The following is a 26,102-nucleotide window of genomic DNA, read 5'->3' as shown; positions in this document are numbered from 1 at the left end:
GGCAGGTCATAGAACAAATAATAGGAGAGTCTACCATGGCTTTCAGTGTCTGATTAGGGAGAAGAAATTATTGGTTAGCCTAGGCTCTGTTGGGTCTTCATTATGATGAAAGGTCAATGACTTTCTGTAACATATTTATAATTCCAGCATTTGTTCTTCTGTGTTTTAGTCATACGTAAGCATAAAAGTAAACAAGGAAATTTTGTACCCATTTATGCTTATTAGGGTATTTTATTAATTTGTTTGATTTTTTTTCTGCACAGGGCACAAACTATCAAACCTCTTAACTCATTTTAAGCATATCTTTCATAGGTTCTATTCCATGCCATTTGCATGGGCCCAAGTGGATAATGAGGTTAATGCAATTTTTTTGAAGCAATTCAGCCTCCTATGTTCAGAATTGGGTAATAAAGAATTTTCTTACCACAGGAGTGGTTGGATTCACTGACAAAGATTGAATGAGATGGAAAGGATTTTCAAATTTAGAATACAAAAAGCAGTTTGATTAAAATAGCACTTGATACAAGAGGCTGTAATTGCTTCCTTCTGTTGCAAGTTTTGAACGTAACAAATGACCATTACGTTTTTGACTCTTCTTAGTGTGCTCGACTCACAGATTACAATACAAGTTGCTGCTACAAACTTGATATGAAGCAAAAGTGAATTTAGTTTGGTATGACTTAAATTGACTTTCAACTTTAGAAAAATTGCTTTTCAACAGTTAGTATACACCCTACATTGTGCTTTGAGTTTGTTGTTTTAATTTTTTTTTCTTTATTCTTTACTTTTGAGGTTTATTGTTTCTTAGCTTTAGCAGAATAACAGTTTCTAAACTTTGTGAGCATTTACAAATTTGCTGATATTTCATCGGTTAGACCTTTTGTCTAATTTGGTGCATTTGGGCAACAGTGATTTAAAAATAAATCGTGTTCTATTCTGTTGCCTTACGTCTTGTGAAACTTGGGAGAGAGAATCCTGGAAGCATGAAACCTTTCCACTCAAAGCTCCAGGCTATTAAAGAAAAAATGTTTTTTTTTTCTTCAAAAAATGCATATGTGTTGAAAAAAAATGAAGGAGCAGTGTAACAATCTTTAGTGCTACTTTCCTTAAAACAAACCTAGTTCTTGTGGTGTCAGGGCTTTAGCTAAAATATTTGCAAAGCACTATCTTCTGCTTTTCCCATCCGTATTTCAGAGGATTTGCAAGGAGTTCAACTTCTGTAAGCATTAAGGCATTATTGCTTAAACACCTTGCCCAGTGATGGGAGAGGAAGCCCCAAGAGAGTCTGTGTATGCATGCTCCAGACAATGCAGTGTGCTGCTACATCAAAGAAACTCATGACTTGCCACACCAAATCGAACTAGCGGTTCATCAGCCTGGTAGCACTTTTTTACTGGTAGCTAATAACATATGTTCCTAAAAAAGGCCATAAATCTTTCCAAAAGCTCTTAAAATCTAGTGCTTTTGGATACTTCTACAATGTATGGATAGGGGGAAAAATACATCCTGCATTGTGCCTTAGTTCTATAATCTGAAATAGATGTTTTGATTTCCTCTGAATTGTTCATTTTTTATTGTTTTCAGAGAATAGGAACAATGTAGAAAGTTGGTTTAAAGTAGGTTGCAGTTTAAATCCATCGATGCTTTGTTTGGTAGCTCTTGGAAGGTCAAATTGTGCCCGAATCTTGTATGGTCTGCTGTGGAGTAACTGAAAACTGTTTTTGCCGGGACTAGTTCACTCCCCTCTGCAATCACAACTCCTTCTTAAAACTTGCATGTTTAAACTCAGCTTTCAGAGAGCAGTAAGGTTTTTATTTTGCTAATCTTTCTGAATGAATCAGTACCACTAGATTAAAAGCACATTGTTTACAGTCTTTTACTGCACTCATATTTTCTTGTAGTGCTGTACTACAGAGAAACATTGTTACCTGTTGGCAGAGACATACACAAAGTAGTTTGTTTTAGAGTAGCTGAAGTTTTAAGACTCTAACATAATCCACTGAACATCCTGAGTTAGCGTTTACAGTGAGAAAGATCTCAGCAGTCCTTTTATTTCCTTTAGAAGGTGTATGAAGTATAATATCACGGTCCAGAAGCTTTCCTCCTCTCTTGAAAATTGTCCTGAAAGCAAGGATTAGTTCTAAGAACAGTCTAAATACACAGGTCTGCCCTTCCCCATCCTGGTTCTGACAAAGAAAAACAACAAAAAAGTGCTTTTTGATCCACTTTTTTTTTGTAGTGCTTATTTCCTTGAGTCCTCTCCCGGTATTAAGGAACCATCTGAATCTCTTGGTGCATTTTTACATAGCCCTCAATGGATGGAGCTATGCGAACTTTAATACTCCTGATACCTACTGGCAAGGTAGTCCCAGTTTGATTTCATGTGTGAGGTAGTGCCGCTTTCTGCTTCTTTTGCTACTTGGTTTAAAAGTTTTTTCCTTACCAATTTAGACTGTTCAAAAGTGATAATCAGAAGGTCTGGAAAATTCCTGCTCTTTGCTGTCATTCCTTGAGGTTTGGACGAAACTTTTAAAAGAGTTTTGTTTCTTTCAAATATGCATCATGCGATTTTCAGGGAATACATTTTAAACATTTTCCTTTACTCCTTCTATCCATAACTGGCAGGTTTTTTTTTTTGTTTTTTTTGTTTTTTTTTGGATGAATAGAGGAAATACCTGCTTGTGTATCCAAGGAATACATTCTCTATATGTACTATTATTTTATATATTTTATATATATATATATATATATATATATATATATATATATATAATTTTATATATATTATTTATTTATTTTAATATGTTCAGGTTGCAAGACACTAATACATTCAGAACAGTAACTGTTGTGCTAGTCTGCTTGTCTCTTTGATTTAAAAATTCAAGTCTTCTGATACACCATTCTTGTATATTATCCATTATGCTCCTGTGTTTTGCAACGTGCTAATACATAGCAGCGCTCTAATAAATTATTCTTACTCAGGACAGCAAACAACTTAGTACAAAGTGCTCTTTTATCTCTTTCATCTGATTTCTGAAACTTTTTCGTGAGCACAGTGGGTTTTGTTGCTAGTGGTGACTAAACAGTAGTTACTTTTTAGGGGGTATGCAGAATAATAATGGATTGCACCGAATTTACTTTTCATCCAGAGGGATCTCACAGAACTTGGTAAAATTTGGTAGTTACTGCACGACAGGCAGTACTTTGTTCTCTGCATAAGTAATTCCTATCTTCAGGATAGAAATGAGGAGGAAGCATAAAATAAATAAATAAATACAAAGTTTTAAAAAAATAAATAGCTATAGTGTTTGTGTCAATGAAGTGAAAATAACTTTATGAGCCTAATGCGGTTCCCCAGATGGGAATCTGAGCTGAAGATAATTTACTACAATCGTCTTGACAATTCTGAGCACTTTGTTGTGATCCAAAGCCTTTATATTGTGGAGACATTTAGTCCTTTATAAATATATAATAATATAATTTATTTATTATTTTCAGTTGTACTTGTGTAAGAAGCTTGAAGCATAGCATTGATCTGAATCCCAGAGATTATAATCCCACAATTTGAAGATCAAAATGCTCATGAGTATCGTTCATAAAGTAAAATTTAGTTTTAAACGTATTGTAAGGATACTCTATAGATTTCTGAAGCTTTCCTTTAAAGGAAAGGCAATAAGAAAAACACAAGAATAAGGGCGGATGAGTTGGTCTTCCCAGTGTAGTGTAGTTGAAGCCAAATTATTCTAATAGATTACTGAAACTTGATGAATTTTAATGATTTAAAAGGACCTTTTGGAAGCTGTTTGGTTTCAATGTGAGTAAGCTTGATTTTCTTTTTGTAGACTATACATGCTGTTGTTTTGCTCCGGTGGTTGGTTTGTTTGTTTAAATTACTTAATGTTTGTGGCTTAATTCACATCCTGTCTTTGGACAGGTTGGAAGCATTGCTGTTTGATGTGATTTTTCCATAGACCTGGAGACAAACCATTCAGTATTGGAGCTTAGAGATTTATTTTTTCTGAGCAAATGTATGGGAACCTTTCTTACCCCGTACTTTGGTAGGGTCCTTAGGCTACACTTGTTTAGATTGGTAACTGGTACAAGAAATTTGAGCATCATTGGCCTGTGGTGAGACACACTTGGAAGGTGGAATTTCCCTTCCTTATTACACTGTACAAAGTGCTACATATTATTACAGATTACCTCACTGAAGATGAACTAATATATGCAAAACTGGACTTGAAGTATATTCAGATTCTAAATTTAATAGCACTTTTCTAGCCTGAGAGAAAATTACTGTCTTGGAGAGGTTTGTAGGCAGCTTGAGTAAAGTCTCGGTTTTGCAGATCAGTCAAATATACTGATGATTACTAGGTTTGAAGTTTCTTTGAAGTTCCTTTGTAATGTTTCTCACAACACTCGTGGACTTGCTTTCTCCAGGGGTATTTTATATCCACTTCAGCTAAGCTCTCTACAAAGGATGTATTGAGCCTTTTGCTGAGGTATGTTGAACCATCTGCTGGAGGTAAAGCCTTTCACCTGCTTTTACCTTCATCTGCTCCAAAAAGCATAAGCATGTCAGATGGGTTTTCTCCTTAATTCCAAAGCAACTATTAAAATGCCACTCTTCACCCTTGTCAGATATAAAGAAGGGCAGTGAAAAGTTAAAAAATGTTACTAAATTACTGTGGCCTTGCAAATGGGAAGTTCAGTCTATAGGATGCCATAAGGCTATACCTTTTCTCCATCAGTTCTTTGGAGACACTATTAACTACAGAGTTAACAATCTAGTAGACACTGTGTTTGGAAAGAAGTAACTCACCAGGCTAAACATTAACCTCTCCATCAAAGAAGCTAATGCTGGGAAAAGAATTGGCTGTTATGCAAAATGAACACATTCATTTCAGGTTGACAGTAACAAGATATTTGTCATGCAGGACCTTTTCCTTCCAGGTGCTTTCACCACTTCCACCTTTTTCAATGATCTCTTTTGAAGCCTGTTTTTCTCTCTTTGGAAACCTATACAAAATGTATTCTCTATTGTAGTGATGATTTTAGCTAGCTGTTTAGTTATTAGCTAATTATTTATTATATTGTTTGTTGATGTTGTTTAGTTTAGTTTTTTCCCCCTCCATAACTGCATGCAAAAGCAATAACAGTAACTGAAATGTTTCCTGGAAAAAAAAAACAAAGCGGTGATGAGGAAGAGGGAGGAGCAAACAGACTGGGGGGATATCTCCTGCTAATTCTTTGCAGTCTTAAAACTTTTCCGTATCTGTAATAAAAATAAAGTATGAATGTTACCCGTGAGTTATAAATGCAGTGCATGACAGTGTTAGAATAATTGACGGTTTGTTGTCAGATCAGTAGCTGATTAAGCTAGTGCTTTTCTAGCCATGAAAAGTGACAATTTTACTAATTGTTTTAGAAAGCAATACGTATCTGGTTGTAAAATTAACGTACTGTTGTGATCATTCATTGGAAATAATGTTGTGTGTAGTGTGAGCATTAGGACCAGACATTTTAGATGACAGAGATTTTTGAGTCAGCATCAATCCAGGAGCAAAGAATATTTTCAGAGAGATTCTTTCACAGAGAAAAATTACATGCACCTAACATGAAAGAATCACACAACAATTTGCCATAATCAAAGATAACTATAATTCTAATCTGCAAATCATTATTTTCCTTAAATCAACATTTAATAAAGTGTTTTGGAATACTGAAATAACCTGTTTGTTTCATGTTAAGAGCTTTAATAGTGATCATTCTAGATTTTCTATCATCTTCCAAGTTAAAATTATAAAATTCCTATTCTCCCAACTCTGTATTTCATGCATGTGTCCTGAAAGACTTATTCTGTTTAAGCCATAATAATGTTACTAAGCACTGCAATGAAAATGTTACTCCTTTTGATAGTCTTTATAGCAGTTTAGTCTGTTTTGGAGATGGTTTTCTATGGGTTCAATCGCTTGTACTTTGTATTCATCAGCTTGAAAACTGTACTTATGCATCAAAATACATTGGAATACTGAAAAATATAGTGGTGTGTATTGATCACTATAAAAGCAACTGTGGTAGTGGTTGTATAATATTTATGGGCACATTAAATTCATTTCCTCAGAAGTGTTTGATGCAAGGGAAGATTACTGACTGCTTGCAATAGACTGCAGGTACAAGCACTGCATATTACTTTTCAGACCTCTGCATAGGATGATCTATGGAAAGTGAGACATTGCTAATTTTATTACCTGTGGTCCTGCTCTTATCAGTAGGTTTCCTATTTTATCAGTTGTGTTTTTATATTATTGAAGGTGCTTTCTGCCATTATTCACTTTTCATTTCTACTTTTTTTCCCCTTTTATTGTTCAGGTAAATATCAGCTTTCTCCAACAGTGAACATGCCCCAGGATGACACTGTCATTATTGAGGATGACAGGCTATCTGTACTCCCTCCACACCTCTCTGACCAGTCCTCATCCAGTTCCCATGATGATGTTGGGTTTGGCACTGTTGATGCTGGTGGATGGGCTAAAGCTGCGATTAATGAGTCGACAGACTGGTAAGGCATGGCTTAGTGGAAGGAAAATAGATGGCTGCAGTTGTCTTTGTCTTTTTGTTTACTTTACGTTTTGGTTACTTTTTTTTTTTGGTGACATTTCCCCCCCCCCCAACATTTAGATTTTCATCACATTTCACTTTTTTCATACTTATAATTACTCCTGCTTCAGGAAGAAAGTCTATGTACATGGATTGTTAGACTACTTAATTCAGACTGGAGTTTTTTTCTGTCTCCATGGACGTTTTTGAGCACTAATTTTAGCTAGCTAAGCTAAAGTAACTTGGAAAATTTAATTTCTAATTCTCACTGTAAATATTTCTAGGTCTATAAAAGACAGATTTAATTTTCATATTCCAATATATATTTATTAGCTTTGTAATATTTCTGTATACTTTCTTGACTTTCCCAATAACATACAGTAATTTTAAAATCTGGTTAGAGGTCAAAGCAGCTCTTTATTTTGCCTGTTAGTGTTAATGGAACTAGTCAAGTTTTCCTTAATATGCATAATGGATACCTTTTGTATTGTAGCAGTATTTGTGTCATTTAAAGGCACTGTGCTATAATAATTTCACATTAAAAATGTGAACATGTTGTATCTGTAATAAAAACAATTTATTTGGTTTTAAGTTGACTCACTAATTACACTTACACAATTTAACAAAGGACTTCTAATGAGAAGTGCATCGAATTCCATTATTGACTTGCTTATGTCCCAGGCAAATATACACTGTTTATTGCTAAGTACAATTAATACAGATCTAAAATTTAATTTGCAAGTCCTGTAATTATCTATAGTAATAGCAAAATAAAAGCCCACCTCTGTACACTGCCACTACTTAAATCTAGATAATTACCACAAATCTTGTGAAGTAACAAATTTTCTTATTTCTTTTGTCTCTAAAGCCTGTTAAGAACGTGTCAGCAGTATCTTAATAAAACAGTGATAGCACCTGCCAGCTGATGTGCGCCTGTCAGCTTCATCTTTGGTTTATGTTAGTTTATTTCATTTTTTGTCCAGGACTTGAGCTCTGTATTTTTAAACACAGTTTTAATGATTGTATAAAGAACTACTTTTTTTTTTTTTTTTTTTTTTTTTTTTTTTGGCATCCTTATTTGTCTTTTTCGGTGTAGCAGCTCTTCTCTTGGACAAGTCATACCTGCAGCTTGGGCCTTGAAAAGGCCATATGTTTTTGTAAAAGCTTTTATGGCTGAAAATCCAAGATGCTTAAGTAGAATAGTATTCAAGACTGCACATAGAGACTTATTGATGAGGGAATTATTTTTATTTGAATATGAACAAATAGCATAGAGTAAGAGCCTGTTTGAAAACTGCACATGCTTTTAAATTTCTTTCTGCAGTGTATTTTGCTATTCAGAGACTTCTTTAAAAATGAGAGTCGCAGTTAAAAAAAAAAATAGGGATTAGATAGTGTGGCAATGATCATGCTTAAAACCTTTAAAGCTGTATCTTGTTAAGAAATTCTAAAGGTCTTCAAGTACAATTCCAGTTAAAAGAATAAATGACTACTGCACCTTGCTATAGAATATATTCTATTTGTGTTTAAGTAAATAGTGGTAGAAGTGGATTGTTGCATTAATTTCCTGCTGCTAATGGATGAAGGAAGACTTGTAAAATGAAGGTGCATTGTATGATTTTGCTGGAAGGCACAAAGGGTAAAACTAAGAATATGGATGAAGGGTTATCCAAACAAGAATGGCAGCTGTTCTGAATCACGGAAGAAAATGTAAGCTTTTCCAGCCTGACAATATCTCCCTAATCCTTGATGAAAATGTTATGAAAACAAAGGGGCAATAAGACAGGATTAATAAGTGGAATTTTAATAACATTGAGGGTCAGAAGACGGTTACATTCTTTTAAGGATCAGCTGTCATTCCAGAAACCTTATTTGTTAAGTATGCTAGAACATAGTAAATTGTATTTGGCATTGCTTAATGACTTGCATTAAATTCACCTTCTGTCTTCAGTTAATGTAGTTGAAAAATATTTAAATGAGGCACTTTTAAAGGTATTATTTACTCCTCCATGCTCATTGGTTTTTCCAGTGAAGTTTCTTCAGTATGGCATTTGCATACTTTCGGGCAACATATGTGTATTTAAAGTCCTGTGATCTGTGTGTTCTGTAATTATTAAAACACACCTGTGGGTCATCCATCAACCAGGATGTGAAAACTGGTGACACTAAGTATGACTCTGATATTTGTACTCTAAAATCATTTGAGATTTTATGATGTCAGAGAGGAACCAATTGTTTTTGTGTGCTAAGTAGCACCTGTAATATTCACAATACTTTGCAAACATAAAGTAATAATTCTCATAAATAAATCTGTGTGGAAGATAGATGTGGTAAGCACACATAAATGCAGATAAGGGCGGCAGAAGGAAAGTCCCTAAACATAGTGGCAATAAGAACATTTGGATCTAGTCTCCAGAATTCATAATTGATGATGCTGTGTCAGACCACACCATTCTCTGTGTGACCTGCGGTGCCCATTCCATGTTTTATTTAACTTTGGAGTTTTAGTATGTTCTCAGGGCTTCAAATGAATATATATACGCAGATTGTTTTTATATGAAAATGATATTTGACTTTATTAGAAGACTTATGTATGCTGATCAAAGCAGGCTTATATGAAACAAAGGAGCATGCAGCCAAAGCAAATACTGTTGGAAATTTGCCCCTTTGAAGGGCCATGTGATACATTTTGTTCAGCAAGATGGAGCTGGTCATCTTTAACTAACGTGAGCTGCATGAACAGATGTTTCTAGAGAAAATTTTCACTTAGTAAAACCACATTTTTCTAGCCTTTGGAGACAGTGCTGACTAGTAGTGAGCCATAAACTCCTGTGTGGCCTTGGGAAAGTCATTTATGATCTGATTATGAAAGGTGTTGAGTTGAGTCACTCAGAAAACGTTTTCAGACTTTGGTGGTTCATATTCAGCTACAAGTTGCACTGCTGTAAAGGCTAGAAGTATATGTTGGTCTCATCTGCTTTATCTTTCTATCATGTGGAGATAATTTCTTCCCTGTTTTGTGGGACTGAATGTGAGGACTAAATAGTTATTTTTTGGTTCAGGTTCTGACTCATCTGAGCTTTTAAGCACGTGCTTCAAAACGTTGCTAAATTGTGCAGACATCTCTGAAATAGTTGCTGCAATTAAATGTAAAACATTATGAGCCAGAGCCAGAAATATTCAAGTCAAAAGGCACTTGACATTGACTTTATCATATAAACTCTGATTCTGCTCTCTCTTAAGTATTACATGCTTCTCACATGCACGTATCTTATTATTTGTAAATCTGCCACTGCTAGACTGAATTTCTTCTACTCTGTCTAGTAATGCGAATGGTGATTTTCATCATTTGTAGTACTTCATGCCTCTGACCACATTTCCTTACCTCTCTTCATTGTTGTGTCTAATACCCAGGTGTTCCAAAACGCTTCTATACATGATAGTACGTGGCATACATCAACGTGTTTACATTATACTATGTAAAAGTATTAGTCATGTTCTGCAGAAACTTGTTATTAACATGTTTCTCGCTAGGAATGAATCGTGTCTTATAACTAGCCTCAAAAAATAGAATATAATTCTTTTGGAACATATTGAACATTAACACGTATGTGTGTATATATATTTTTATATATATACATATATATAATACTTGGTACAACATGTACAGTGTTGAGAAGTCTGATAGTGTATTTAGCTTTTTTCTCTTGAAACGTTACAACATTCAGAGGAAAGAATTCTGAGAGATCTTGCTGCTGGATATATAATGGTGGCATGCAGTACTTACTGTTTTTTTTTCCCCAGTATTTTGTACCTCAGATTTATTTTTCTGCCAGCTGAAGTAGAAACTTAGCTTCTTTGGGATTGTCTTCAGTCTCTCTCCTTTTCTAAGAGTGAGGAAACCCATTTGTGAATCTCCTTTCCCTGGTCTATGAGCAGAACATGATTATGCAATAGTCCTTGAATTCTTTTTTTTTCTTTTTTTTTTTTTCTTTTTTTTTTTTCTTTTTCAACATGTGGTGTGGCAGCTGTGACACATGGTAAGCTTAAGGTTTAACTTGCACACCAAAGTAATTTTGTTCATTGTTTCTGATTCTACCAACATAAGATCAGTATTATTAAAACTATCTTCAAAAAGTTTCTTGTGAGGTGTGATGAAACTTTCATTGCTAAAGACGTGATTTGTGCAGAAGAAGCACAGCACATTGTAAAATGATGGTGGGGAGGGGTGGAATGGGTCATCTTTAAAGTCCCTTCCAGCCCAAGCCATTCTATGATTATATGGAGCGGACAGAAAGCCGAAGTCCAGCTTAGTGGTGTAACCACTGTGACAACTAATTGCTCTGTAATGGAGCACTGAGTAAAAAATATGCTTGTATGTCATAGCCAAGTTAAAATCACAGAATGCTATCGAGGTTTTTAAATGAATAACTTTGGTAATTCTCTGTGGGTTTCAGCCAGGGCAGATTTTGTTTATGCTTTTCAAAAAAACATTTTGTGATATAGAAAAATCTTAATGTTTGTTATTAAGGGAATATATTGATTTATCATTACAAAATATATATATATATATATATATTTTCTCTATTAAATTATTCCCATATTGAGATTGTGTATTCTGACAGTATATGCATAGCTTTGCACCACATATGTACGTCTTTTATTAATACATATAAATGAAATTTGTGATTCTCTTTAACTAAAATCGCTTGATGCAGTGAAACAAATTCATCATGTGTGTGACTACTTTAAGTGGTTTATCTGAAAATGTGTACTTTATTATTGGTAGAAGTCACGTGCTAAATAAATGCTTTTCTCTGCAGAGTGAAAGGTTGCGTGATCTTGATACATGTTCGCATGATTTTTTTCCCTTCCTACAGCACTCTTAGTCCAGATGTTGATCCAGTGCTTGCCTTCCAGCGAGAGGGTTTTGGACGCCAGAGCATGTCAGAAAAGCGTACAAAGCAGTTTTCAGATGCCAGTCAGTTGGAGTTTGTTAAAACACGAAAATCCAAAAGCATGGATCTAGGTAGTGAGTGATATTTTTTCAATTGTTTTATTTGAACCTGATTTTCATGTTGTAAGTATACGAATTTTGTAATTCCAAACATGTCATTTATGTGCAGTAATACTGTGCATAACATGTACTAGTGTGAAGTAAAATATTCTTAATGTGAGTGACCAAGTGGCCTGTGCATTGTTCTTACCACTTGTAAATGTCCATACCTTTAAATATCGGAGTTCTCTGTATATGTGTATACACATAGATATAGAACATATTCATTAAAATGGGAATGAAAGGTGCATTTAACAATCTACATAGAATACCCCCATGTAAAATGTTCTGTGTGTGGTTCTGGGTAGACAGTCTCAGTTCATGATTATAATGCAATTAGCCTTAAAGATCCCTAGGAGCCTCTTGCTTTGTAGGTGGATTTTGATGAAGATATTAATGGTACAAACGTTTTCTTGAAGAGAACTTTCAGAATTAGAAAATGGAGCTAGTCTGACTTTTGATTGAGACCTGTGTTTTGTATTTATATCAGAAGCCCCAAAAGGTAGCAGCAACTAAGACAGGCAATCAACTATAATCATTTTAGCTGACAAAACAACAGAGAAGAAGCAAATGCTAACAAGCCCATCTCTTTTTCTACCATTGTATTTAGATTCTGAAGTGCGGAAGCTAGTAACCTTAAACAGTGAGTTTTTATTGTTTAAACACAAAATTCCGTACTCAGAATAATGAAATATAATCAGGTTTTCTCCTTTACAATACTTGTGAATATCTTAACTGCAATCCCTAATTCACCAACTTCTACCAAGGACAGTAAGTTTGGTGTTACTGACTTGTCTTGATTAGTTGCGATGTGCTAACGTGTAAATAACATCGTACCTGCCTGTGATGTGAACATGACTGACACTGCATGAAGGTTACTAGTTTGCTGCCATTTCTATCCAGAATGTTTGCTTACTGTTGCAGTTTATATGCATGAAGGATGACATTGCTAAGGCCCCCCCTAACTTGAAAAAAATACACAAAAAAAGGAATGTTGGTTGCATGTGGGGCATGGTCACTAACTGGGCTAACCATTATACATTTACCTTTTAACAGTAGCTGACGAGACTAAGCTCAGTACAATGGATGACCAGAAAACAGGTAAGAATTGACAGTAAGGCTGTTGCTATAGAAACCTTGGTCAAAGCAGCTTACCACAATTACAGAACTGCCAATCAAATTGCATGAAAACATGAATATTCCAGTACTTGCATGCCTGCTTTCTATTGTTGTGAATAATCAAGTCGTAGAGAAAAAGAAATTTCTCTGTATAGATAAGTATCGGGGGTAGCATTTTCAAGCAGGTCTCACATCTGACTGTAGGTAGGCACCTGTGTCTACACTTTGAACTCATAAATATTCTGTGTTATCATGATTTTTGTCCTTTCAATAAGATCTTGGAAAATCAAGCTTCGTTCTCAGTGATGTTGTTTAAGAGTCGGATGTTTGGCTCTTACGGTGCTAACACAGTTCTTGAAAATAATTATTTTAATTCCAAAACTGCTATCTTTGCCTTAAGTGGTCATCAGGTACATGTTGTGAGTTGAGTTGATGATTATTAGTGCAAGTTGATTTGCCTTTGGAACTGAAACCTGAGCACTGAAACAGAACAAAAGAATATGTAAATAGAATCTTTTCCACATACGATTGATTGTAACATTTCACACAATGATAATGAGAAATAGCTTTCAAAGCATATTTTTATTAGTAATTAAAATAATGCACCAGCTGCAATTATTAGCCTTTATGATTTATTAATACATGTTAGCTTTTGACCTTTGAAATGCTGTTTTAATTAGGCTAGATCCAGAGGACACCATAACATTACTTAGCTCTAATTAGGAACAATTCACCTTTTAAACCTGACAATATTATTTATTTTAGCGTGATTTGGGGAACAGAGCTTTCTATGCAGGATTTATGATTAATAATTCACAACTGCATCTCTGTTTAACCACACTTTATGACATGAGTAGGAATGCTGAGAAGTTGTAAGTAATCAACTGATAACAGTATAATTTTTATTAAAACAGCTAAAACTTCTAGCTCTTACAATGCTGTAGAATACAGTCACAGACTTGCAGGTTTAGAAATTGAGACTGAGCACACAAAATTAAAATGCATGAATGTTTTGAAGGATTCAGATCATTGGAGTGTGAAAGTATGAACTGTGTTAATGGTCATGGTAAGAAACAGAGCTTGGGGACTCCTTCACCACTGAGCAATATTCACAGAAGGTTACACATCAAACTCAAATTTATTGTAAATTATTGTTCATTTTCTTATTGACCTACTTATTTGAATGAGATGTGATTACAAAAAGGTAAATCTTGTATGTTTTAGCAAAATATGAGGCTTGGGTTTAAAAGTGCATAGCACTTTTGGTGGTATCAACAGAGTGCAGTTTTTCTATATGTGCAACACCTGGATTAAATTCCAAACAGAGACACGTCAGGCAAGTTGGGTGAATGAGCATGACTGTAACCATCTGGACTAAGCAGTTACATATTTTGTGAACAGCTCAGAGGCAGCAAAAAAAAAAACCAACAAAAAAACCCCACATTTTCTATTATACTTTTATTTATCTTGTGCGCTTTTAACCAGGTTTCATATATAAACACTGCATTTCTCCCATTACTGAAGATGGATGTGGTTTTTAAACAAACCACTTACTGTAGTTTGGCTTGAAAATTATCTGGTATAGGAAAAAAAAAGTGCCTCACAAGTGTGGTGACCTATGACTTGATGAATCCTAGAAGCCAGAAACCTCAGCATATATTTATTTCAGAGGAAAAATAAAAACAGGCCCTGCTACAGTCAAATTTGGGTTTAATGATACTAGCTGAAAAGGAGAGTGTAGAACTCACCAGTGCTAGTTACTGTAATAGATTTTTAATTATTTTTCTTTCTGTAGTTCACTTGAAGTGCCTAATCCTTTCAGTGTTTACAGTTCATTCTAAAGGTTAGATGTACATTCAGTAGCAATTGAGCATGGCTCATTTATTGAATCCTAGGCATACAATAGTCCTAGCTGTTGTTTTTTCCATGTGCACTGTAAGGAAAGGCTGAAACTCTCTCAAAGTCAAAGCAAAACTGAAAACCTCCACAGAATATTTACTTAAAGAGATTTTTAATTTATTTTTACGTGGTGCTTTTAAAATAAACATTTATTAAATGGAAGCAAAGCTGAGTACTTTTCATGCAGTTACTTGCTCTGTTTCTTCCCTGCACCCTTCCAAGCTAAAATGTTTCTCCTTTATTGGGGGAACTGAAATAGAAATAGAAGAATTTATCAACTATAGTGGAGCAGATGTTAGTTAATACAAAAATTGACTCACTGCTGGTGTCTTTTAAGAAATATTGCAGATCTTGTGCCTTTGCAACACTTATAGAGGGAAGTTGTTGACATAAGTCACTGGTAGTGTTCAGCCTAAGAGTTGGTAAAAATAATGCTTTGGACAGAAACAAAAACATCATTTTAAATCATTTAAAAGGAAGGGCTTTTATAGCCCCCTTCCCCACCCCCCCAAAAAAAAAGCTATTATAACTCTTAAAAATCGTCACTGAAGGAATCCTCCTACATCCTTTAGCACCATGGTTTTTGCCTTTGCAAAAAACATCCATGTGAATTTGTGGCACTGTATAAATACATAATGTAATGTTGGAAAAGGGGGAGGCATCATGAGGTGTGAAATGGTTAGCATGAGGGGAAAAACAGCGGGCTTGGAACAGGTTGCATCACATAACGTTGTGTGTGTATGTGTTGGATGTCTCATTGGATCTACATGTGCCATGTGAACTCTGATCCACCCAAGGCATGTTGTGCATGAGCAGGGGGTGCTGCATGGTGTGGCAAGCTGGTGTGGTGCTCTGCCCAGGGACTGGTCTGGGGGACATGCAGTGCTGTGCATGCATGGTGGGCAGGGGCAGCGCTTGGGGTTGGAGCAAGCATGTTATCCAGATGTATATTGGTGTATGTGGTGTAGAGTACAACTCTATGAGTGAACGTGTAAGCAAAGCGTGGGGAGGTGAGGCAGTGTTACAGCAGGAGCTCTGCTGTGCTACAGACAGCTGCATTCACCTCAAAGGGGATTTGTTAATGAAATTGTCGGAAATGAAACTTCTGATAAACTTCAAATTTGAAAAAGATGATAAAAGAACCCCTTTCATCCCTCAGTCACGTAAAGATGCTTAGGGTAGATGTGTCTTCTTTTCCTTCTTTTTTTTTCTTTTTTTTTCTTTTTCTTCTTTTTTTTCCTGTTATAAGTTCTGTTGTCAAAACAGAACTCGTTCTGAGCAGATAACATTTCTGATGATTACCACCAGCACTGTAAAGTCTGGAAGAAAATGCTGACATTTTTGTACTTAGAAATCTGGGTTTTGATGTGACTCATAAATTTTAAACAAAACGCATCTTAAAGAAAGTTTCTCACTAGATTATGAGTAAACAACTCACTTTCTGGCTACTGAATTCTAGTAATAAATTCTGAACTCACTCAATTTACAGGGAGACAGCTATATATTTTGATAATAGTTGACTTGCTATGGAGAGGCCATAGAAGATAGTGGAGGTATTGAAACACGTATAACTTTATGATTGCAGTGCTTAAATTGCTTGTGAAAGTATATTTTCCTCTTTCAAATTCTGCCACTTGTTCACATTGTTGTTCATGGCCACACAAGTTCACTAAATGTTCCTATAATTTCTGTAATCCATTATTAGTTATACAGTACTCAGGGAGTGTTAGGTCATCCCATCTAGGTTTTCCTCTGGGAAACCGGAACTTAAATATTGTTCTCACAAACATCTGTACTGGATAGCAGGAAATGGAATTGTTTTAATGTCATTTATGAACATAAATGGGCGCAGAAATGCTTGCTTTATAATTATTGTTTACAAAAAGAGCCACTCAGTAATTAAGAAAAGATATATGAGCGTTTCATTCAGAAGGTAGCAAAGCAGAATCTGTAATAAGGAAGTTTACAGTAAGTTTCCATGTAAGAGGATAGTATATGAAACTGAATATGTCAAACAGCTGGTTTATATACCATTGTCCCCTTTCTGCTCCGTCATCCCTCCAAACTGTTACATGCATTTTTCTTTCTTGTCTCACGCACTTTTTGTTGTTGTTGTTTTTTAACAAAACACAGTCTCAAAACAAAACCAAAAAACAAACAAACAAATCTCATTTGCCATCTATTGCAGACATTTGTAGAAGAATGGCAGTTTGTGACACAAGCTAGAAAGTGGGCAATTTTATAAGGCATTGTCTAAGCTGAAGTTCTTTTACTTGGCACAGAGAGCGTTACGTAAAACACTTGCACTAGACTTCGGACCATGTTCAAAAGCTGGGGGATCCTGGATGGTAGTTTGTTTGCACAGCTGGAAAGCCATCAGCCCTCTGTTGTCCCAGCCGGCTGCTCTTTTTCACCCCGGCAGCAGTACTATGCCCAGTCATCCTCATAACCCTCAGTCCTCCAACCAATACAGGCTACAGCAAAAGGGTGGCCTCTCCTAGGAGGTTTGAGTTCATCGAGATAAAATTTCTTGTTTGTTGCATTTATTTCTGGCTGAGGGTGGAAGTGGCAGCACCCAAGACCTTTTGGGGAACAGGATGCAGGAATGCTATAGAGCTGTGAAAGGAGATTTTTGTTTTGTTTCTATTTACAAATTCATCTTAATGATAGGGCAGCTGAGGGGGAATTTTTTGACAGCTGCTATTTGAATATGTTTGATCAAATGGATTTCATTTTAACTGAGTTCTTAGAATTTTAATAGCTGAGTGGAAAAATTGAAGCATTTACTGAAACATTTGGTGTTTTACTGTGTCTCGTACCAAGACAGCAATAAACATGGTGAAGAGTTGCTATGTTGCTGTTCTGTATGTCCAGCATCCCTCTTCCTGCTTTCATTACACCTCATCTTTCTCTCCAGGCACAAGTCCTATGCAAAAGCTAGCCAAGAGTATTCTGAACCTTTTAAGAATATGATTCAAAGTTCAGTGAATTCTTTTTACTGATAGATCTCTCCCAGTTTTAACTATGACATCGAATTGTGCAACTGTCAGCTGATTTTCACTAAAACTGTGTATCCAAAAACAGAGCCTAGAAGTGTAGTGCTGTGGTACTCCTGGATTAACTGGGGCTTTGCCATAGATTTTTATAATCAAATTCACAAAATCCCACCAAACCAAGTGATATTTCTCAGAAATATTTTGTTATGGAATTGTTAGCATTTTGATGCAAGCCTTTAAAAGTCAGTTTAAACTAAGCATATTCCTTGAAGCTAGAGTCGTAGTACTTTACCAGAAGGTCACTCTAAACACGATAGGATTCATGACCAGAATATGCTCTCTGTTTATCAGTTGCTATTAGAAATGAAATTTTCTGCTCTAAACAAAAACTTATTAATTAAGTTTATTTGATGCTGTAAGATTTGTATCTCTGCTGTTTTTTTGAGATGCGTTTAAAGCCCTGAGCTTACTTTTATCATTCAGATTGTTGAAATAATAGCGATGGGTGTTGGTATCTTTTCACTGATTTGAAAAGCCAGACCTTGCTAACGTTGTCGGTTTCATTGACTGTAACTTGACATACTCATTCACTTCTGAGACCAACAAATCTGCTGAGAATTCCCTGCAGATTATTGAGAGATGATGTGAATAATGTTAAGTGTGTCCCCAAAGACTTTCACGATGGATATGCATAATCAAGCATGCAGTTCTCTACACTAATTCTAATTACTTTTTTTTCTTCCCTAAATCACTAAGGTTCCCCGACCAGAGATGTAGGGCCTTCATTAGGTCTGAAGAAATCCAGCTCATTAGAAAGTCTGCAGACAGCCGTTGCTGAGGTGACTCTCAATGGTGATATTCCTTTCCACCGCCCCCGCCCACGAATTATCCGAGGACGAGGCTGCAATGAAAGCTTCAGAGCTGCCATAGACAAATCTTATGATAAACCTGTAGCAGATGATGATGACGAAGGCATGGAAACTTGTAAGTAGGCTATTGTTGTACATAATGAATGTTAACAATATCAGTCAATTCCTTTAGAAGGTAATTAGAAGTGATAGAAGATAATTTTAAGATTTTAAAAGAATAGAACTAGTATCTCTTCCTGGATTTGTTTCAGGCTTTTGCCCTTCATATGCATTAAGCAGATTGCAACACTCTGCAGCTTCCTTCCTTCCTAAAATAAGGAAATAAGATTATTAGGAGTGTGTTTACTTAAATTACTATGAAAATTTTCTGTAAGGCAGCTAATTAATTTACTGATGTAAATTAGAAAAAAAAAAAAATTGCACAGAAACTAAAAAAACCCCACTGAATTAATGTTACAAAAATATGTGCATCTAACTTTGAAAGGGTACATTTGTAGTGTCTGGGGAAAAAAAAGAAATCACTGTCCTTTAATTAGAATGAGTAAGGCTGGCAGATCTAATAAAATATAAAGTTAATGATCAGCTATTACCCACCCTAATGGGCATTCATTTACATTTTCAGTTCTTTAACCCGAAGTATGACCCAACATGTGGAGAATGTCATTAACATAAAAGAATCACTTCAAAGCTAACCTTATCATTATTGAACTGTGTAAGAATGGGCTGGGAAAATGACAACTTATATTGAATAAAAATAGTGTGAATGGTAAATTATCTCAATCAGAGGTTGTATTAAAATTATGGAATTTTTAACCTTCATGTTGTATTAGTTTCAACTTGTCACACACACCCGCAGAATTTTTTTTAATCGACCTGTAGCTAGTTAAAAGTTTATGAATGGAGAAGACGCTTGGAAAGCTGAAATGGTAAAATATTTAGCTTGAATACTTGCAGAAAAGCCTTGAAAAAAACTTTCCACTCTCTGCTAGTTTTAAAATGTTTGTTTCTGAAGTGCCAATCCGTAATATTCCATTGCAAGCTTACTCCTTTTATATTTTTGAACACGCTTTGGTTGTTTTTCTTTTAATCTGTTACTAAAAGTGTTCTGAGACTGAAAGGGCGGTCATTCTGCCAGTCACTTTTCTCAAAGATAGTTACAGGCAGAATTAATTCTGCTTCGCTTTTACCATACCTAGCAATTTCACAAAGCAATGAGGCTAAAAGCTGGTCTGGTGCTGCTGGCTGTCATTCTGTTTTTGACCAGCAAGAGAACAGGTATGAGAAGAAGTGTAACGGTCCTGGTCATCCTCCCAGACTGTGTGTGTATGGTCTTCTGGAATGTATGGTCCCGTTTTCCTAAAAACCCTTATATGATGTGAGCCAACTGATGGAGATAACTTGTTTTGATGTATGAGATATACAGGGCTTACCCAGAAGTTACAGATGATTTAACTTTGTTTCACAAAAATTACAGCAGAACTGTTTTCAAAAAGTGTATTCTATGTGAGTATAGGCTCACATAAGATGTTTTGAGCTTATTGATGCAACACATAGAAAGCAGAAAGAAAATATTTGGCGGTCTTTGTATTCTTTGCCTGGAAGTTATGGAAACCAGAAAAAATTTCAGTCTATAAGTGAAATGCTGTGTGGTGAGTCTTCATCCTCATCTTTGTATGGATGAAGTCTAGCACTGATGGACCAGGAGCCGTCTCACTGTCATAGGAGATCAAGAGCAAGATTGTTTTTAAAACTTACCTGCTAAGATAGGCCTTCAGGAAGTATGACCAAGATATATCCATGGAACTGCAGGTTCTGTTGAAGCTGTGGGGCCAAATAGCTTCCATGTATTACAATAAAGCATCTACAAAGTAATACCGAAAGTTACACTGCAAGTCACTGCAATTGTAATAGAAAGAGATGTGTAGTAAATCAGCTGTAGTAAGTTCATTGAACAGAATTCAGTTCAGTGAACATTGTTGAAGACCCTTTTGGTCTTCCCCTTCTTATGGTGGCCAAGAGAGCTTAAGAGCTAATCCAGACATATGGGGCATGGGATCAGCTCAGAATGCTAAATCCTGAGGTCTGTCTTTCTAGAAACATGTGTGTATCTGTAAAACAAAACAAAACAAAACAAAACAAAAAACAACTGCAGTCTTCCCAACTTCGTGTAAATTTTTTGTAAATTCCAGAGAATTTGCCAAGTGATGTCTGCAGCTGGAAAAAGTCTGTGTGCCTTTGAATATGTGTAAGTTTATTTAACAATCTGGTACTGGCCTAATGGCTCGCTGCTGCCATAATGACATGGCATAATTCTCTTTTAATTGTATTTAATTATTTCATAATTGTTTGAAATTAAAATGTGGCTTTCCTGTATTATAAAATTCAAGCAAACATGTTGGTGGTCAATTTGCTGATACCCTTGAGGTTGGAATCATTTGTCTTTCTTGATATGTTTTCCCTTTCTTCTCCAAATGTTTCTGTGCTGAGAGTGCTTTTCTTTTCCAGACTCTGCGCTGCAATATATTTTATAGAGGAATTCGTAACATGTCATTACCCCAAATAAGAAAGCCATAAAACATAGGTAGTATGTGTGGCAGAGGGGCCGGCTCTTCTAAATTAACTTACTGTCTTTGCAAAGAAAAAAGTTATTAAATGGCTAGGAAAATCAGATCGGTGTGTCCAGTTCTGGGACAATCTTTTTAGAAAGTATGTGAGAGGAAGTGTTTGAATTTTAAGGGTTGTAAATAAGTCTCATTTGTGGAGAGGTGCGAGTGTTGAACTTTTACAAGTCATTTTGACTGATTTCTCTCTCTCTCTCTCTCTCTCTCTCTTTTTTTTTCCTAAATACCTGAAATAGCTGACTGGAAGCAGAGTGTTTATCTTTAGTGATGTGAATGAGGACAAGGCATTTGAATTGGGAGAGATCAGCAAAGCTTTCTAATCTTTTGCTGAATCTTAATTGCTAGAATCCACAGCTGTATTAAATATCACAATAAGGGGCCTAGAAACGTGGTGGCAAAATAGCTTCACATTAAGTAGCTTTGATTCCTCATGTGCATCTTTTACATATTATGGCCCAATTAGGAGAATAGCTTCATAATACCTGTTTGTGTACTTCTCTTTAGTACAGTGCAGTCCATGAAATGACACTGTTTTTTAGCTTAAGTTGATGCTTAAAGTATACTCCAATTTATTTTTTGTCTTCCATATCCTGAATGGGGAAGGGAGCAGGAAGGTGGGGGAGAAAGTAGCAGTACCAAAACAAGTAAATTCTGCATTTTGCAGCAACCTAATGTCATTATTGCAACTTAACAAAAATAAGAAGTTCCATTTGCAGCCTCGGCTTGAATTTTAATTGGGCAGCATTTGCATTTGTTCTAAACGCTAGTAATTAGGTGTATGTTAATTGCAGAGTGAATGCTCTGCATAAAAGTGAAACAAGTTTCTTCATGTTCTGCCTTTTTAAGAAAATGGAAATCCATTTACTCCAGTGGAAACATGAGTGTTTATTCCAAGAGAACAGAAATCCTGGTTCACAAGGCTCATTCGAAGCCATGGAGTTAACTGTGAGCAAAATGTATATGATAGACAAATATTTATTGCAGCACAACTGTGGAAAGGAGCCAATATAATCTCCATAGAATATGTAAAACAATAAAAGGAAGCATTGTTATGACAAGTAGTTCGGCAATCAGCACAGCACAATACACTTAATGCATATTTAGGCTTAAAATAGTACATTGTCATATGAATATGAACAATCATAGAACAGTTTTGTTTATCTCTGGAATTCTAGCAATGCAGTACCAAGTAAATAGTCAACTTCAGAAATTGTCAGATTTATGTGGGGTTTTTTTTGTTTTTTTTGTTGTTTTTTTTTTAAACTAATTATGTTTGTTTGCAAGTACAATCATTTAAATGCCTGGTTGGTTTAAATGGAACAGATTGTAGCTATAAATTAACATGCAAAAAATTTGCATCACTTTTCCAAAGTAGTTTTCCACTACTGTTTTAATAACAATGAAATATCATCCCCAAATTTGTGGTAGAAACACTTTCACCAAATAAAGTCCAAGTACAGCTAATACAGCGATGGGTATGGGAAATGCCTGTTAGTTTTCTGAAATAAAATTATCCTAATTTTAAAGCTGTGCCTACAGCTGAGAAGTTGTGTCACCTGCTTATCTCATAGCAGTCCTGAAGACAAGCCAATATGAATTGCTGGGAAGTGTATTTTTTTCTTTTGGTTGATTTGTACTTCAGAGTACTAGCTGATATTCCAAAGTGGTTATTAATGTTGATATTTATCTGACATGATATGTTTCTCTTGAAAAATGTTTATGTGATCTTGCAGGGTTGGATAATATTTATAGAAGTGCTGGGAGATTCGTTGAATAAGTCAGTTGGGCAGGTCTGTGTAATGTAATATTAAAGAATAAACAATATTTTGCAGGCAAGTATCAGAGAGAGAATGTAGAATATCTAGTGGCTTTCAGCTGGTGATTTGTAGACTTCTCAGCTTCAGTGAATTACTGGTATGGCAATCATGAAAGATGAGTAAGAAGAGCAAATTTATATTCTACACTATTTTGTTTATAAAATTTTCTAAAGAACTGCACACTTCCATTAGCTGTAGAAAAGTCCCTGAGGTCTACCAATAACAGTACTAGTAGTAATAGTAATAATAATAATAATAAGCATGTGCTAAAGTTAAAAATAATTCTTCCTTCCAGCTCTGTCATGGCCTTTTCCAAATCTTTTTGTGTATATGTGTATATAATATATATATATATATATATATGTTTATATAGTTGTTTGGAACCTGTAAGAGCTACAGGAATCAGTACAGAGTATGTGCCTGTGATCCTAATTGCTGCCTTGTTCTGTCTGTTGGAAAACTGGGAAATGATGCAGCCCTGCTTATAATGTGATGAAATAAAATGTTAGAGCTCCTGGGAGATCACAGCTTCACCAGCCATGCAGTATAGTTGTTGGATATGGCTTTAAGTTATGTCAAAATGGCTTCACAATTCTAACTCTCATGTTTAACATATTTTCTTTCTTGCTTGCTTAACTGCTCGGAGAATTTTCCGTTCCTGATTGCATTATTTCTTTTGATCATTTTATTTCAGAGTTTCTGAAACATGTGTGCCCTGTTAAATTTAACCTCGGGTATACTTTAGGATTCTCAGTCTTGGTCTTGGATTACAAACGGAGAAGAAACACATTACCTGCTCTTAAAATGTTTCCCATGTTCCACTGGGTGGAATCTCCCCACCTGAGCCTCCCAGGCTGCTCCAATCTCAACCTGTATTACTGCTCTGGAAGAATAAAACCTATGATGCGTGATGTGTTTTAAACTATGCCAGGAAATGAAGTAGTGCCGCAGAATCATTATGGTATTTGCAGCATAAGAAAAAGTCTATTAAGGCTTCTATTGAGGGTCAACAGTCCATAATGACTTTCATATTTTTATGGGAATATTGCTAAGAATTTATTGACAGGGCATGCTACACAGCTGTTGTTTCTTCCTGCAGACATTTCTGAAGCTCTCCTCAACTGTTTTAGATGCTGAAACAAAAGGATCCAATTACCATCACTTAATGGGGTTCAATTAACATCTTCCTCATAGTCTGTGTGTTATTCAGAGTGCACACCAAACATGACTCAAGTTATACAGAATGTCCTGCAAAGATGAATTTCTTGTCTTTAGGAGTTTATGTACACCTGTCCATTCCAAGAAAACTCCTAATTAGTGAATACTGATTTTTAAAAAGAATGGGAATATTTTTCTGTTGTGCATATACCTGCTTGAAAATAATTTATACAATAAACGAAAAAAAAAACCAACCTGCTTTTGTTGTTTGTTCTTATCCCATGTTGTTTCTTATTGTGTGCTTTCAGTGGAGGAAGACACAGAGGAAAGCTCAAGATCTGGTAGAGAGTCTGTTTCCACAGCAAGTGACCAGCCATCCCACTCACTGGAGAGACAGATGAATGGAAGCCAAGACAAAGGTGAAAGAAAAAAGGCTGGAAAGGAAAAGAAGAAAGATCGAGATAAAGAGAAGGATAAAATTAAGGCAAAGAAAGGAATGCTGAAAGGTTTAGGAGACATGTTCAGGTAGGTGTTTTGCAATCAAATATGAAAATAGTGAACCTTCATCTTTTATCTGTTGGGTTTTGTGTCTAAAAGTTGTGTCATGAAAAAGAAACAGCTCAGAGTGGAAAAGAAGGTGCTGGCTAGCAGGCTGAAAGGGTTGCAAAAACAAAGCATGTTTTAAGCATTCACGCTGCCTGATCTTGGAAAGTGTCTTTGGTGATGTCTAAGTAATGCACATAGCTCTTGTCAAATCACATGTTTCTCCTTCCTTTTCCTTCCTTTTCTTTCTATTTATTTATTCATTTATTCATTTATTTATTTATTTATTTATTTATTTATTTATTTTTTCATTCTTAAACTGTATTCTAATCTTGTACCCAAAGCTTACATGCTACCAAATGAGTGGTTTTTGTGTTTTCTTTTTCACTTTGCTATTAAGACTATTTTGTATCATGGAGGTAAGATGGGAAAGAAATGAATCAGTTTGAGATTGAAAAACAGCAGGCTCATCTTGTGTAAATCGGGATCTAAATAAGACTGTTTGCTCTGAGAACCCACAGTCTGGAGAAAGGTCATTGAAAGACCTGCTTTTTTACCAAGTACTGTGCTTTTTAAAGGAGTCTTCTCTCCAGCAGACATAAGTGACCTGAAAGGAGCAGACTACTGAGGGACACCCTGCTGTTCTGGGTAAATGGTGGAACATGACAAACACCTTTGATCAGATTCTGGAAAGGGGTGAGAGAGTAAGAAAATGGGTCTTTCTCTTAGCTAGCTAGTGTGAATAAATATATTTCCAAGGGAAAAAAATAAACAAGATTATATTGAGGCAGTGTTTGTTTTCTTTTATATATGCACTGATTCATTATTTAATTTGAAGTGAGATACCAGTATTATTTTAAAGATTTATTATTAACAGTGATTCTTCTCTCAAAGCACTTAAGTGGAGCTTCCACTACCTTGAAACTTGTTATCATCTTCAGCCTGCACTTGAATTTTGGTTGTTACTGCTAAGGTCTTTGAGAGTTCTGACTGTGAATAACAGCACAAAATTAGATAATTCAGGATGAAAAAAGTCAGAAAATAATAGAAAATTTATTTGGAAAACACAGAGTCATACCAGGTTGTTAGACAGCTAATGCAACAGTGTGCCAGGAGTGTAATAAAAGTTGGCTTCACACTTCAAAAGGAGGAGAGTGCCTCAGCCTCATCATATGGAAGTCCTACAGGAATACCTTCATTTTCTTGGTGTTTGCCTGACTAAGTCAAAGACTGGAGTCGGGTTACCCCGCAATCCTGGGGTGGAGGTATGAAATACCACTGATTCTTTTCTGGACTTTGCCATTTTTCTGTTTTGGGATAGCTCATCTCTGGTGTAAGTGGCTATCACAACATGAATGACAGGCAAATCATCCGTGACAAATTTGGCTGTCTGTAAATAGCTTATTGATAACATGAGTGCTGTC

The 26,102-nt window shown here is 35.6% G+C and overlaps 1 protein-coding gene across 34 annotated transcripts in view; it reads left to right on the top strand.

Moving 5' to 3' along the window:
* PARD3 (par-3 family cell polarity regulator) overlaps nt 1-26,102 on the top strand; it is a 424,727-nt gene that overhangs the window by 259,385 nt on the left and 139,240 nt on the right. For 9 of the 34 annotated variants that reach the window (XR_014943142.1, XR_014943141.1, XM_015853127.3 and 6 more), the window contains 5 exons: nt 6,373-6,562; nt 11,481-11,629; nt 12,713-12,757; nt 18,427-18,654; nt 24,444-24,660. Coding sequence is in view for 30 of the 34 variants with exons in the window: in XM_015853127.3 (XP_015708613.2) it covers nt 6,373-6,562; nt 11,481-11,629; nt 12,713-12,757; nt 18,427-18,654; nt 24,444-24,660 (829 nt within the window). In the remaining 4 variants the exon portion in view is untranslated. Of the gene's footprint in view, nt 1-6,372; nt 6,563-11,480; nt 11,633-12,266; nt 12,300-12,712; nt 12,758-18,426; nt 18,655-24,443; nt 24,661-26,102 lie in introns of all 34 variants that reach the window. The other 25 variants (XR_014943139.1, XM_085538891.1, XM_085538887.1 and 22 more) reach the window with 4 other exon arrangements.

Source organism: Coturnix japonica, chromosome 2, assembly GCF_054131305.1.
Source record: "Coturnix japonica strain WE chromosome 2, WE-NBRP24, whole genome shotgun sequence".
Taxonomy (NCBI): Eukaryota; Metazoa; Chordata; class Aves; order Galliformes; family Phasianidae; genus Coturnix; species Coturnix japonica.
The sequence above is the reverse complement of the archived record's forward strand: the minus strand, read 5'-3'. Positions and strand labels throughout refer to the sequence as shown.